The sequence below is a fragment of the Panthera onca genome, chromosome A3 (genome assembly GCF_046562875.1).
Source record: "Panthera onca isolate mPanOnc1 chromosome A3, mPanOnc1 haplotype 2, whole genome shotgun sequence".
NCBI classification, from domain to species: domain Eukaryota; kingdom Metazoa; phylum Chordata; class Mammalia; order Carnivora; family Felidae; genus Panthera; species Panthera onca.
In genome coordinates this window covers 23,349,869-23,365,039 of record NC_138341.1, presented here as the reverse complement: position 1 = coordinate 23,365,039, position 15,171 = coordinate 23,349,869, and the positions used below count along the sequence as shown (strand labels likewise).

The following is a 15,171-nucleotide window of genomic DNA, read 5'->3' as shown; positions in this document are numbered from 1 at the left end:
CTTGTTTGACAAGACTTGTCTCATCAACCCTACACCACGAATGAAAGGATTTTGAGAAATGCACGCTTTCTTCTACAATAAACCAGCGTTTTGCATGTATCAGGAGAGCTGGTGCAGTGACTTATAAGTGTGAACATGTATGTCAATTGATCATTTGGTTGACAGCTTATAGGCTGCCAAGACCCACTGTATCTTCCAAAGGAAAGCCTTGCAAAGGTAATATATTTTTAAGTAGCCCCACATCAAAGCCTCTGTTGAACTGCCATAAAGTAAATGTGTTCTGGGCCTATATTAACAGAACAAGTTTTACTGCACTGTGGTTTACTCCCAGTGCCTACCTGAAGTTTAAAGAAAGTTCCATCAATCCATCCCGACATTTTTATGAAATGTAATTAAAGATGCATTGCACACGCAGTGGAGCAAACGGTTAATTCACTCAGCCATCTAATTCAATTTTATGGGGGACCCTGGACACTGCTGGCTGGATGACTCTCGTGGGCTTCAGAGAGTAACTTCCCGTATAATCTGTGGGCCCTGTGACCACAGAATTCGAGCCATCTAGGAGCCAGGGTTCTGAATGCTGAATCCCAGATACGCTTGAAGTCTTGCACACAAGCCACCAATCTGTTTTGGCTGGAATGGCAGCACCAGGGAGAGTCAGGTAAGGCCCAAGGCAAACCTGGTGGGTCTGAGACCTGAGATGGGATGAATCAAAGAAACAAGGTGACCAGAGGAGAAAGGAGGGGTGTGGTGAATGCGACAGTCACCCTGGGGAGCCAGAGTTGGTCCTACTCCTGATGGTTGGAATTGGGACACAGGAGCCTGAGACTCAATGCCTCTATCCCACAGCCCTGTGACCGGGCTTCTAGGGATCCGTTTCTTCATCTGCAAAGCCACCATGACATTGCCAGCCTCCTTACCCTGCCATCGACAAGACTTCTAAACCATCTTTCTGAGCCATCTGGAAGAACTGAGCTGACAGTCCCTCCACCCCGGGTGCTGGTAATGTTCACCTCTGCCACCCCCACACCGGGAGATTCTGATTAAGAAAAGAAAGTACACGCCCGCCCCTTCCAGATCTGCGCTTTGATTCTCGGAGAAAGTTAAAACCGGCCAAGTTAAATGCAGCTAGAACGGACGTTCTTCTCTGTAGCGTTCCGTGTCTCCCAAAGTGAAAAGTCTTTAAAACATTTTACTGGCAAACATGGCTACAAATATCAAATATTCCAAATGGAAAAAAAAAAAATTGAGCTTCAGAATCTCCCATTTATTCCCATGCTGAGTGGTGGGTGATCTGTCAGTCAGATGGTGGGAATGGCTTCCCACCTGAACAGCAGGTTTTACTGGGCTGAGGCTACAGTTGATAATAATTATACCTTTTCTTTGTCCCTAACACTCTACATTTTCAAAACACAATTATCTACATTGTTTTACTAGATTTTTCAAAAATCCTCTGAGATGAACAAAGCCAGTCTTTTTTTTCAACACCTTTTACAAATGAAAAAAAAAAAAAAAAAAAAAGGCTGAGGGATATCAAATATTTGTTCCTAAGACACCCTGCCAGCTAGTGACACATTCCTCAGCCCCTGCTCAGCCTTGGTTCTAATACCTACTGCCAGCAGGATTTAGATTATTCTAAAAGATGCCACAACCTTCTTTGGCAGAAATTCCCAGTTTTCTCCAGCATTTACAAAGAGGAAATTATTTTTCATATCCAGCCAAAGGCCAGCTGTAATTTTAGCCATACCTCTTAAACTAGCTTGGATAGAAATTCAAAACAAAATTTCCAAGAGAATTTTAGAAAATAATAGTCCCCTCTACGTACCTCAACAGCTCCCTGTCCCTCCCCACCACTGCCCTGGCATTTAGAAAAAAAAGAGAAGTCATTTTCAAAAAAAATTTTTTTTAAATCTTCATTCCCTGTTGCTGTGAACCCCCCCCCCATAAGTGGGCTTCCAGGTGAAACCCCCCAAAGGGAACAGAAGGCACTTCTACTTTATTGCCAGTGCCCCAAAGTAGCAAAAACCAATGGATGAGACAGAAAGGAAAATACAGACCCTGGGAAACAAATTGCCTCCATGAAAATTATTTATCTAGCTTTTTTTGTTTTCCTCCTTTGGAAGGGGGACAGGATTGGCTGTGTTTACAAAACCTGGAGACTTTTTAAAGCTATTGTTTAGTTAATGGCTTCTGACACCAGCCTCAGAGGTGTGGATCACTTTCTGGATGTCAAGATTCTCAAGGAGAGCCCAAGGTGATGCTAATAACAGCTGTCAACCCACAGAGAGGTAATTATAAAGCTGTGATTAAAACAACACAAAACCTTCAAATGTTACAGCCTTCTTCACCGAAACACCAGGTGACAAGACACAGAGGAGACATAACACTTCCCTGAATAAGCCCCAGTAATGGTAAGGACCAAACTGGAACCCCTACTGGTCCCAGACTCAGAAACACCCACCTGGTGAGCAATGCTGTCCTCGCTGGAGGGACTGAGCCAGGCTGGGAGCAGGCACTTAGGCACTGCTTCTCCAGCCCTGCTGCTCCACAGGAAGACGTGGTTGCGGCCGGGGGGGGGGGGGGGGGGGGGGCCGGTAATCAAAGCATACAAACTTCTAGTTGTAAGATTAACAAATTCTCCGGACCTAATGAACAGCATGGTGATTATAGCTACTTATTCTGTATCATATACTTGAATGCTGCTAAGAGAATACATCTCAACACAAAAAAGAAACAGTAGTTATGCCATGGGATGGAAGTGTTAGGTAAGGCTATGGTGGTAATCACTTTGCAATGTATAAATGTATCGAATCAACACATTGTACACCTTAAACTCACACAATGTTATATGTCCATTAAATCCTAATAAAGCCGAAGGGGAGAAAAAGAAAGAAAAGACCGTGCCCTGGGCCCCACCCCATACCAAGTGAATCAAAATCCCTAGCGGTGGGATCCCGACATCAATCAGGGAAGAGAAAACAAGATGAGAAGCAGGGCCTGTAGGCAGCTTTTCCTAAAGTCCCAGAAAGTCCTAAGCAGATACAAGTCAAGTCTAGTCCTTAATTCTTACACTGGAGGGAGACAGGGGCCTCTGCATAACTAGAAGCTATATTCCCACCCCAAGCACATCTTCAGGAGGTAGGGCTCCTGGCTGCACACACAGCCAAGCAAAGAATGGGGTGGCTCTCAATCTTCATTTCCCACCACTGACCATCCATTAGGGCCTCCTTCCCGCATGCACTCCCGACAGACCGAGGCTAATATGCTGTCTTCCCTGTTTTAAAAGTAATGATGTGGGAGGGGTGCCTGGGTGGCTCAGTTGGTTGAGCATCCAACTTCAGCTCAGGTCATAATCCTGTGGCTCGTGAGTTCAAGCCCCAAGTCAGGCTCTGTGCTGACAGCTCAGAGCCTGGAGCCTGCTTCAGGTTCTGTGTCTCCCTCTCTCTCTCTGCCCCTCCCCACTGCCTCTCTCTCTCTCTCAAAGATAGACATTAAAAAAATTATTTTTTAAATGAAATTTAAAAAATTGTAAGGAGTAATGATGTGGGAAACCTTTGGAGGCTGAAATTTCGTAAGGCCCTGAGAGAATCACCCAGGCCGTCCCCAGTGGGGTTGGGTCAGGGGCATTGCCCACAGAGCCCAGCTGCCCAGAGACTCGATCTAAAGTTAAAATTGAGTGGAGGAAAATAGAACCTTGCAGTTATTTGTTGCTTTTCAGTGGTTCTCAGTTATTTCAAACTCTCCACCCAGGAGGGTGGATACAGAGCACAGGGAATGGGAGGCTTCCATTTTGAAGACGTCCTTGGAAAACAGGACCTCGAAGCGGGAAGAGAGGATGATGCCTTTGAGCTTAATTTCCGCCTTCAAAGTCCCTGCCAGACTCTACATCCTTGGGCTCCTACAGGTTCTAGGATCTTGGCAAGCAGAAAATGTCAGTCTCCCGACCAAACCCAAAGAGTCTGCTCAGACTCCAAGCAAACACAATTAATTAAATTGTGTAAAACTTTAAAATGTTTAAAAATCAGCCTCTTGGGCATCTTTCATGACTCCCTGTCCAGCAAGCCTTTAACCTGCTTCAGTCAGAATCAGCCAGGGAAGTGGCTGCTGGGAAGCCCCTGCTGGGGTCACAATTAGCGAGAAGCAGCTCCTGCTGGGGCTAGAATTACTTAAAGTCACACTTAAGCCACATATTAAAAGCGAGTCCCGGGATGATTGTACCATACCCAACCTCACCCTAGAGCATTGGGGGGTAGGAGCCGGCCTTGCTGTATCTGGCCACACAGGCAAGATGAAAAAGTGGCTTTCTCAGGGATACCCATGAACATGGAAATATATAAGTGAGTTGATTCAGGGCTGCCCAGCCAGCTCTGGGCCATTCCCCTCGGGAGAGGCTTGGAACCGTGATGTAGAACCGATATTATGCCTTGAGGTGGGTGACACTGGACGGGGTCCACCTCTGGGGCCTGCCAGAAAACTTGCAGGCAGGAGGCTGGGGCCTCAGGGCCTCAGCCATCTGGATCTGCCCAGAGTGTTGCTGTGGGTCTGGCTGGGTTCCTTGGCTGGGATGGGACGCTGCCCCTTCAGCTCACACCTTATACGTGTGTTTGAGATAATGACCTGAGCTCTAATTCCTCCTGGTCACAGTATTGCCAACCTGCCAGTGGCCCCAGGCAAGGCAAAGCCACTCTCACTGCATCTAGGGCCCCAGCCCCAGACGTCCCTCTCTTCCTGCAGGACCCCATTTCCCTGGCTGCTCCCTCAGGGGGCAACACTTTCTCTCAGCTTGTGTTCTGGCGCATCCTGTACCCAACACGCCCCTCCAGCTTCCCGATCCAGCCCCCGGTGGAGGAACCCATGTAATTTCAGAGCTCCCACACAACATCTGCACATCATGTAGCTTTATGCTTGGCCAAGTGCTTTCATTTATGGTATTTTGAGTGGGAAACATCATCTGACCCTCTGCAGAACTAGTCAGAATGCCATCTTGCTGAGAAGGCTTTTAGTAACGCAAATGTCAAACTCCCCCTGCCTTTTGAGAAGCTGGACAGATTAGAAGATTCCCACAGAGGGGCACCTGGGTGGCTCAGTCGGTTAAGTGTCCCACTCTTGATGATATCGGCTCAGGTCATGATCTCACGGTTCATGGGTTCGAGCCCCACATCAGGCTCTGTGCTGACAATGCAGGGCCTGCTTGGGATTCTCTCTTTCCCTCTTTCTCTGCCCCTCCCCCACTTATACTCTTTCTCTCTCTCTCTCTCAAAATAAATAAACTTAAAAAAAGAAAAAAAAAAAAGGAAGCCTCCCACAGGATCAGGATGACCCTGGAGATGTTTGCCCTACTCACCTCAAATCAGGCTTATAACAAACGGACTGGGTTTAAATGGCCAACTCAGGGTCTCTGGGTTCAGGAGGGCTTGTCCAGTCTGTCACAGATAGGGGGCCGTGGCCAAAAGGGTCTGCAGCACAGGGGTCTGTGCTACCCTTTTTCTCCCCATCTCTTCGTTTCGATGTCATCTGCAGCTGATTTTGCTGTTGTCTTGTTTTCTTTGTCACAAGCCTAGTTATTGAAAAATTCCCTGAGGTTAAAAAAGCACACGATAATAAAGCCTTAGAAAAATAAATAATTCCTTTATTCCTACTTCAAAATATACTATGTGCATCTGGAACTCTAAGAGAAAGTCGGCCGGGAGACTGTTCCATCATAAAAATCAAGTAAGATAAAAAATAATGACTGCCCATTTCAGATCCGTCTGTAACCCAGGTGAAAGGGGCACGAGCTGCCAGTTGTCTTGCTGTCAGATGCCACCCCTCTGTCGGTGACGTTGGCTGGGGCTGCCTCACCGGGATTCTGTGTCTAAGAGTTCCTGGAGCATTTTGAGGACTTGCTTTGGCTGGCCAGCAGCCAGGTGCCGCAGCCGGGAGCCCATCTGTTCCTGGAGGCCCCTGAACAGCCGGCACACCGCCACGCGGACGTTCCCGCCATGCCCAGGCAGGACACCGTTCCCCGTCATGTTGTTCAGGAAATACCAGAGGACCGGAAGGACCCGACGCTCTACGGCCTGGGGCTTCTGGGGGTAAACAGAGGCCACCAGCACTGTTGGGCAGAAAAGAGGGAGAGTTACTCAAGGCAGGCTTGCTCTCTCTCTCTCTCTGTTTCCCTGCCCTCTCTTGGGACACCAGTTCTATCCCCCAAAGGGCAGGCAGCCCAGAAGGGCCAACTAGTCCATCAGACACACGACCCAGGGCTCGGGACACGTGGAGGGGCCCTGGAAATGTTATTTCTTTAAAATCCAGAGAAAAAAAAATATGAAGATATCCAGCCTGATTTATATTCATGTTTATACCAATCAGTTGTAATATAAAATTTTTAACTTTTTTTTTTTTAATGAAGGAATGAGTATGTAAAAACAAAAGTGCTCAGAGCCCATGACAGTCGTCACTGGTCCCTGCAGCCCAGGGGAGAGGAAAGAGGCAGACAGGGCCGGACTGCAAAACTGCCTCTGCTATTCACTAGCTGTATGACTTGAGAAAGCCACCTAACCGTTCTGAGGCTGTTCCCTAATCTAAGGATAATCATCCTGAACCAAACTCTTAGGATTGTTAGAGCTTAGATAATAAATGTACGTGAGGTGCCCAGGTAGGTAGGCAGGTGACAAAGAGTAGCTAGGACTAGTGTTACTTTAATCCACATTCCCACCTATGTGACTTCACATGAACAAAAACTTGTACCAGGGAGGAAAACCAACACTCTCTCAAATGAAGCATTCTGAAAAATGAAACAGGCAGCAGGAGATAAGCCCAGTGTGGCCTCCCCAGTGTCTGGACACCAAACCTCACAATAAGACCAGCAGTAATCCGGGAGGCCTGAACGTGCTTTTCAACCATCAAGCTCTGCACAGACCCATGATTCAGTGACGAACCCCTGAAATCGGGTTATCCCAGCCTCTCTACCCTTTTTAATCCCCAGAAATCCAAGAAGCAGGCTACCCCTGCCAGCAAGCCCTCTGTCAGAGTAAATGCCGGGGTCAAGACCACCTCAAGAGCTACCCCAAGTCACTTCAGAGCCACTGCTCCAGCCGTCAGCCACGGCCACCATTACCCTGAGTGCATCGGTGCTAACAATGCTTGCTCTACACAGCGCGGTCCGCCTGTCATCCTGCCGAGGAGAAGGGCTGGTGAGGGCAAACACTGAGTGCCGAGAGAAGCACTTTACTTATTTATGGAGCAAAGCAACTGGAAGGTTCCCTGGGCCAACACACATCCAGGAACCTAACACTGCCTCAGTCCTGAGTCTGGGGGTCAGAGCTTTGCAGCATGACTCCATTGTTCTCACAGCACCTCAAGAGGCAGGACACCAGCCCATCCTGCAGAGGAGGAAGCCAACACTCAGGGGTCAAGAAACCTGCCCAAGGACACGTGGCTAACAAGGGCGCAGGGCAGAGGCCAAGCCCGCCTCGACTCCAGAGCTCATGCTCTTCACTCCCCGCTGTCCCCATCCTCCTGGAGTTCTTCAGTTCAGAGGCTGGTGTGTTTTGTTTCATTTTTAGTGAAACCTCAGTTTGTCCTTCCTTCACCAGCTTAACATCATCCGACCCCCCAGGATATTTCCCACGGGGCCCCTCTGACTCCGGAGCAAGCCTCGGACAACAGGGGACCAGAGAGGATGAGCTGGCCCCCTCAGCTCGGCCTGGCACTTGAGCCATGCCATTTCCCATGGAGCGTGTACGTTGGCTTTCAGGCCACACCCCCAGGGCTCCTGCACCCCACACTGTGGGACCTCTCAGGGGCTCCCCAAGGTCATAGAGCCCTCAGAAAGAAAGGCAGTCCTCGTTCCCAGGCAAGGCAGGACGGCACCCAGTGAGTCAAGCCAGCCACGTTGAGGGTGAGCAGCCTCATAAAGTGGGGCAGAGAGGTGGGAGCTGGAGACAGCCCTCGAAGCCAGAGACAGACTGAGAAGGAGGCCACAGTTAACAGGAAAGCCACAGGGGCAGCCCTAAGGTCGGGGGAGGCAAGTTATACTGAACAAGTATAATTCAGAGTCTTTTTTAAACCTCCACGGGATCTCACCTGCAAACCGAGGAGACAGCTATCCCCAGAACCAGGTGCAGGTAGGGCTCCCCTGTGCCCACCCAAGGGTGAGGGGCTCACCTGCCCCTAACCTGCCCCGCGTCACTCGGCCGCGGCCCCTGGCAGGCTGCACTCACACCTGACCTCTCTCCCTCCCAGCAGCGAGGCCTTCACAGCGGGGCCCAGGAAGCTCACTTCTGCAGTCAGGCCCACGTTCCCCAGGCACAGAAGGTGGAGGTCACCTGGCTGATGGTGGTGGGCCCTCAAGCGGGCAGAGGCAGCGATCGCCCTTCTGGGAGTCATCACGGGGAAGAAAACCCCACTAAATTTTGAGCTTAAAAGGCAGCTGAAGTAATTAGCAAAAGATTTACTCCTGTTAAGCTGTGCTATTATTAGTCCACACCTTGTGCCAATTGAAATTTTCTTCTCTGTTCCTGGCTGGGCCCAACTTAACGGGAGAGCTACGTAGAAACTCTTGCTTTGAGGTCTCTTGGAGACAGATGGAAAATATTTACAGTTAAATGGAGGATCTAAAGCGAGGTAGCCATCCACCTCCGGGGCCCATATATCACTCATACAAGGACAGGTAAGGGTTTCACCCAGAGAATGTTGATGTTGAGCAACAGAAAAGGGTTCCTTGTCTGGCACCCAGGTGGTCTCAGTTAGGGGGCTCCTGGGCACCAGCAACATGACACCGTGGCTGCATTTAGCCCCCGGCCCTACTTTGCTTGGAGAAGGCCTATCACCTGGGTGGAAGCCAAGGGTCCACTCCAGGGACACTAAAAGGGCTGAACCAGGGCACAGAGGCAAGGCCAAGAGCAGGACAGGGCTGTGGAGGAGTTGAATGACATCCTCAGCCAGGCAATGTGCGCTGAGCACCCCCAGTGCGGACTGAGGCTGGCACGGGGCGGGGGGCGGGCGGGGGGGGGGGGGGGACATGCTCCTGAGAGGCTCACGAAACTCAAGCAGGGGAGTAGGGAGGAAGGGGACACAGAAGTTGATGCCAGAACCAGGCCAGCACCACCCAGGTGGAGGAAGAAGGGTGGAGAAGGGCTCTCTCTGCAGGAGGGGAGCCGCATGTGGGCAGGACAGGGCAGAGGATGGGAGATCAGCCCCAGCAAGGCCGGTGGCATGCTGGTGCCACTCAGGGAGGGCACTCAGGGAGAGACAGCACAGCACGGAGGCTCTGTGGCCAGGCTCCTGGGGACAAAGCCCAGATTGCTCGCCAAGGGACCTTGGGCACTAAATCTTTCCGATCTCCACTTTCCTTACTTCTACAAAAGGGATAATCATGGCACCCACAGCCTCTTTACGAGGTTGTTAGGAGGATTCGATGATCAGTGCGTGTAACTGGGGGAGGGGGAGGGGAGAGCCCGGAAGGCCACTCCAGGGAGCCTCGACACTGTCCTGAAGACAACCCACACAACGACTCGAGCACGGGGGTAGCACAGCCTGTCTGCATTGCAGAGGTTGGGCGCTCAGAGGTCTGGAGAACAGAGCCCTTCTGCCTCCTTCCCAAGAAGGTAGGGGAGGCTTTTGGTAAGCACGGAAGATTATAAAACCAAGTTAAATAACCTGCCCAAGAGCAGAATCGGCACATGGCAAACAGGTCGGTACAACCACAAAGCCTAGGTCCTCCCCGTGCTGACTCCTCCCGCGTCACCGGAGGTTTCAGACCTGGAACAGAATCACTGGAGACAGCAGACTCAAAGAAGACACCGCCTGGGAGCAAAGCTCTCCTCGGCCAAAGCTTGAACACAGCAGAGCAGACGCCCGCCAAGGCCCCAAATCCCACGTAGTGCAGCCCCCAGGCACCTGGAGCAGGCATCAAGGAGGGTTGAAATCCAGCCTGTGCTCTGCTTTCCAGCCTGTGCGTGCCCAAAAAGAGACAACGCTAATTCTCACAACAGTGTTGCCGCTGACCAAGCCATGTAGCTGGGAGGCAAGGTCTACCCAGAAGAGGTGGTTTTTTTGTTTTTTGTTTTTTTCTGATTCACACAAAGGTACCCTATGGCTTAGTGGACGTCCTGTTTGCAAAGAAGAAATGCATAATATTTTCTTTTCTTTTCTAATTTTTTTAACATTTATTTTTGAGAGAGAGACACAGTGAGAGTGGGGGAGGGGCAGAGGGAGAGGGAGACAGAATCTGAAGCAGGCTCCAGGCTCTGAGCTGTCAGCACAGACCCCGAAGCAGGGCTTGAACCCACAAGCTGTGAGATCATGACCTGAGCCGAAGTCAGATGCTTAACCAACCGAGCCACCCAGGTGCCCCCATAATAGTTTCTTAAAAGCTATTTTGTTTATGTACAAACCTGCCCCATTGTGGTCAAAAATGAAGATTACCTTTGGATAAGGTGGGAATTATTTATAAAAAGCAGATTATCAAGTTTTTTTAAAGATCTGCGAGGATTATTTGATTATTTGGGGGTCTAAGATAGTGGGTGGTTCTACATGCCGGGAGAGAAGAACAGAGATGGACTGGAAGGCTAGGGTGAGGAGCTTTGGGGACGCTCACCGGACAGACGTTCTGTGACATCAAGCACTGCACGGCCACTCAGGAAGCGCACCTGCCCAGCAAACGCTTGTAGGAGGCAAAGCTTGTCTGAAAGAGAAGGAGAGGGTCAGTGGCTGTGAAGCTGTGGCTGGTTCAGTGCTGTTCAGTTCCAGGTCCCTGCAACACCTGCCTAGGGAAAGAGGCCCGTTGGGGAGCTGAGTTAAATGCCCAAGTCGCAACGGAGTGTCGGGGGAAGAGTGAACGACCTGGCATAGTTAGTTACACTGGCTCCCAAAGAGGCTTCATGGACTCCCACAGATACGGTTCCTATTATCTGTGCTTCCTTAAAATTGAGTTTGGGGGCAAAAGAGGGTTGCCCCAGTCCCGGGCAAACCAGGATGTTGGTCACCCCATCAGCAGCAGAAGCATCTGGCTTACTCTGGTTGGGTCAGAGGAGGGAATGTGCGAGGACCGGCAGGGGGCAGGGCATGTTATTAGCTCTCAATAGTTTATCTATAACGTCCCTGTGTGAGACCCCGGCCCAGATGGCATCCTTGTACAGACAGCAGAGTTTATCCTCCACATGCCCCAACCCACTTTTCAGGAGGTTTAGGGGAAAGAGGGATTTTTTTAACCTTTTTTTTCTTTTTTTTAAATCATCCCAGCACCCCACACCCAGCCCCCGGAACCAGCTCTTGCTGCTACCCAGCCACACTCATGGTGGGGACTGAGGACTGGGTACTTCCCCGTCTGGCTGTTGAAAGAGTGTTTATTAGAATGAACCACTAATGGTGAAAGCACAGGCAGCTGCAGGGGGGCTGCTTTGGGATAAAGAAGCCTTCTGGCATTCTTTGAACGTTATTTCTAAAGATCCCACAGGTGCTGAATGTAGACACTGCTCATTCTTCCCCATTCTGGCTGACGTCTCCTGGTTTCTCACACTATTAAAACTTGAAGTCCTGCACTCCTCACAAAGACGCACAGGGTGAGGAAAGTAGCCCTTCACCTGAGAAAGGCGTGCTAACATCACTCCCGTATGCCCAGCTCCCAACAGTGCGCAACCACGGCAGTCCCAGGATGACCCCATGGGAGGGAGTGCAAACAACAAAACACGCTCTTCGGGGGTGTGGCTGCAGGGCCCGCCTACACCTGTCACAGAGGTCTGTGTGGGTGTCACCACAGGTGCCCCCAGAAAGTAGGTCCTGGGATCCTAGGGGCTGACCCACTCAAGGTGCCAGATTTCTCTTAGCAGGGGACAGAGATTAGAGACCCACCGCAGGAAGTCTTTCCAGACAAGCTCCACCTTCCCTGAGTTCCTTAAATACCTCAGCATCCCCCTGGATGTGCACAGCTTCGCTTTTCCCGTCAGGCGACAATTCTAGCTAAGAGCTCATTCCCATTTCCTAGCTCCCCTCCTGAGAGCTGGAAGGGGTACAGAGGAGGAGATGTACACATGAACATCACGCATATCCCTGCTGCTTGCAAAAGCTCCATCCATAAGGCAAGAGTCTTTAAAATCATTTGTTCTGGGAAATAAAAGAGATGCCAACCTCTAGAACGTTGCAGTTACCGAGAAGCAGTCTCAGGGCCACTTGGTCAATCTGTAGTCGTGTAAGCATAGGTTTTTATATCAGTGTCATCTGCATTGTTTTTTCCAGGTGCTTCTATTTGTCCCACCCCCACCTTTAACCATGAGCTCACCTCCAAGGACACGGACTTCTGCCTCCTTGCTCTCCCCCAACAAAACTCAGTTCAGGACATTTTCTGGACCCAGCCAGACCTCCCCGCTCCTGGTGGCTAACATGGCCTCCCAGAGCCAGAGACAGGTAAAGAACTCGGGGGATACTAGAAAATGCACATCCGACAGACATCTGTGACAGATAATGCTCCCATGTGTCTGGCACACAACAGGTGCTCAATAAATGCTCTAGCACCACAGAAAGTGTTCAAGCAGAGACATTAAGCATGCCTGAACTGGTTTATAAACCCCAGAGCACCACACCCCAAGTAGATGGCCTCTCTTCCTCTGTCTGCTTTTGTAGTGATGGCTCACCACCCAGGTCACACCCAGGTTTATTGAGAGACAGGAAAATAAATGGTGAAGGGTGTGAGCTCTGGGTTCAGGTCGCCTGGACTGAATCCTGGTTCTTCCACGTTTCTCTCTATTAACACTGGACAAAACCTCCTACACTTGAGTTTATTCATCTATAAAAGGAGGATAACATCTTCCTCTTAGAGCCGCTGTCGTGTTATGATACTTAGGATATTGCCCTGGGCATATAATTACTATGTAAGTATCAGCTATTACTGCTAGTGTTACTCTTATTACCTGAGAATGTTCCAAAAGCCCAGCAATCTGAATGGTGGAGAGACCATTAAGAGGCTGGAATCTAACTTCCAAACCCTTAAAAAAAAATCCATGTTCCATTAGCCGGAGCTCTTCACAGGCTCCTGTTCTGCACCACAAGGGAGCCACAGCTGCCACAGCTGGCCTTGGCACTGCCTGGACGAAGAGCAAACAGAGCCATGCAGCGTAGGGAAAACAGCTACAGGCTGGCAGGCCACATCCCCGTCCTCCCTGGGCCTCGCCTTCCCTCCCTGCAAGGGGGCGGAGGTCTCCGGGGCCTTGCACCTGTCCCATGCAGCTAAGCCCTAAGCGCACCAGGCCACATCCTCCTCAGGCTACTGGGGAGCCAGAGAACTTTTTTTAAAGCACAAAAAGTATGGTAGCATAGACAGTGACAGCAAAGAAACTGGAGTCAAACTGGACTCCCAACAATAAGCACAGGACTCCATGAATCATGACATGCCACACAGCCACCCAAGCTAGGTGCATTCATTGCAGCAAAAGTGGGAATGATCCATTTAAACAGAAAAACACAAGATGTGGTCCAGCATGTGACAGACCTGTTAAAAGTGACTCCAGTGTGTAATCATATGCAAATGCTCACGCTCTGCTTCTTTTTTTTTTTTTTAAGCTGGATGCAAATTTAAATGTGTAATATGATCGTGACTCTGCACAAGAGTCATGCACGTGACTCTGCACAGGAAAAAAATCTAAAATGAAAAAAGCCAAATGTTAATAATGGTCTCTTCCAGGGGTGCCTAGGATGGTTCAGTCAATTAAGCATCCGACTCTTGATTTCAGCTCAGGTTAGGATGTCACAAACCATGAGCTCGAGCCCTGCATCAGACCCCGTGTCAGGCCCTGTGCTGACAGTGTGGAGCCTGCTTGGGATTCTCTCTCCCTCTCTCTCTGCCCTCCGCCCCCAAAATAAAATTTAAGCATTTTTTTTTAAATAACTGTCTCTTCTGAGAAATTGAGACTAAAGGTGAAGGGTTTTTTCCTTTCAAATGCTTTATATTTTCCATTTTCTCAATAATTAATAAGTATGACTTTTACGTGATGGAAAGTAAACTTCTTATTTTTAAGTAGGAACACTGCATGATAGCATGGAATACTGGATAGTTAAAGAAGCAAAGTCTAAATCGTGTTTACCTTACAATCTCTAACAAGGGAAATCTGTACACAGGCAGACAGGAAATAGAACAGATTTTTAAGCAGGTGGTATATTACAGGGGCACCATGGATGAGTTTCTAAATTCCTTTCACAATACCATGTTGGTCATATGATTATATAAGGTAAAGAATTCGGAGTCAGAGCAAAATCGAAAAAGTAGATCTGAAGCTGCCCATTCCCAGCTTATCTGCACTCTCCAGCACTGGCCTGGGGCCACGCTAATCAACAGAACTCCTTTTGATGCTCAGTCTGACTGGGAGGGGGGTGGCTGTCAGCAGCCTGATGTTTTAAGTAGTGAAGTTTCTTCTGTAGCTAGCCCAGTCACAGGGCCCAAAGACAGAACCAGCCAGCCAGCTCAGGAACTGCCCTGATCCCCAGAATAACTCCCCTGAAATCAGAAGGTCCTGGCGCAGAGTAGAAAGGATGCCACCCCAAGCTCCTTCCAGCAGTAACAAAGGGCAGAGGTCAGAGAGCAAGGTGCTCACATGTTTCCTTCCTCACCCCCCCCCCAAAAAAGGGGACATGGGCAGAAATCCCCACTTGCTCTGTGGACCACCGCACCACCTGCCCCATACACCCACGGGAAAACCAAGGAACCGGAAGAGATGTGGTGACTGTTGAGTCAACTTATCACTGAATTCCAGAATCAAGAGGGACCTTAAAAGGTTGCTTAAGAAGGCCAACCTCCCAGTTTGGCTGTGTCATCTGGACTTTGTGCCAGAAGGCAGACTACCCACTGTGTGTTCTTGTTCTCCTGGCCCCCTGTTGATCAGGGAAACAAACCACAACCTGCTGAGTCATTTCTTTGTGATTCTACACATTTAAGTACTCCACAGCATTTGGCTGTTCCTCTCCAGCCTGGAGCCAAGAATCCCTTGTGGGGGGTGACACCAGCCTTGGGGAAAAAAGCTCCCTCTGCTCAAAGGGCTCCAAGCTACTTCCAGAAGGGACCCTGAGATGCTAAGAGTCTATCGGAGCCACCAGGCTCCACCTGGGTGACATGGGAAGAGAAGATTTACAACCCTTCTCTTCTGTCACTCCTGCCCCAGTCTCTATGTCTACCACCCAATCCCCTGGGACAGTGGAAAG

The 15,171-nt window shown here is 49.9% G+C and overlaps 1 protein-coding gene across 3 annotated transcripts in view; it reads right to left on the bottom strand.

The window, feature by feature from the left end:
* Positions 1-5,608: 5,608 nt before the first annotated feature.
* The window catches only part of TOGARAM2 (TOG array regulator of axonemal microtubules 2), a 48,863-nt gene continuing 39,300 nt past the window's right edge, over positions 5,609-15,171 (bottom strand). For 2 of the 3 annotated variants that reach the window (XM_078444830.2, XM_078444831.2), the window contains 2 exons: positions 10,583-10,669; positions 5,609-6,094 (listed from right to left, as the gene is read on the bottom strand). In XM_078444830.2, coding sequence (XP_078300956.2) covers positions 5,838-6,094; positions 10,583-10,669 — 344 coding nt within the window. In that variant the 3' untranslated portion in view covers positions 5,609-5,837. Of the gene's footprint in view, positions 6,095-10,582; positions 10,670-15,171 lie in introns of those variants that run through there. The other variant, XM_078444832.2, reaches the window with a different exon arrangement.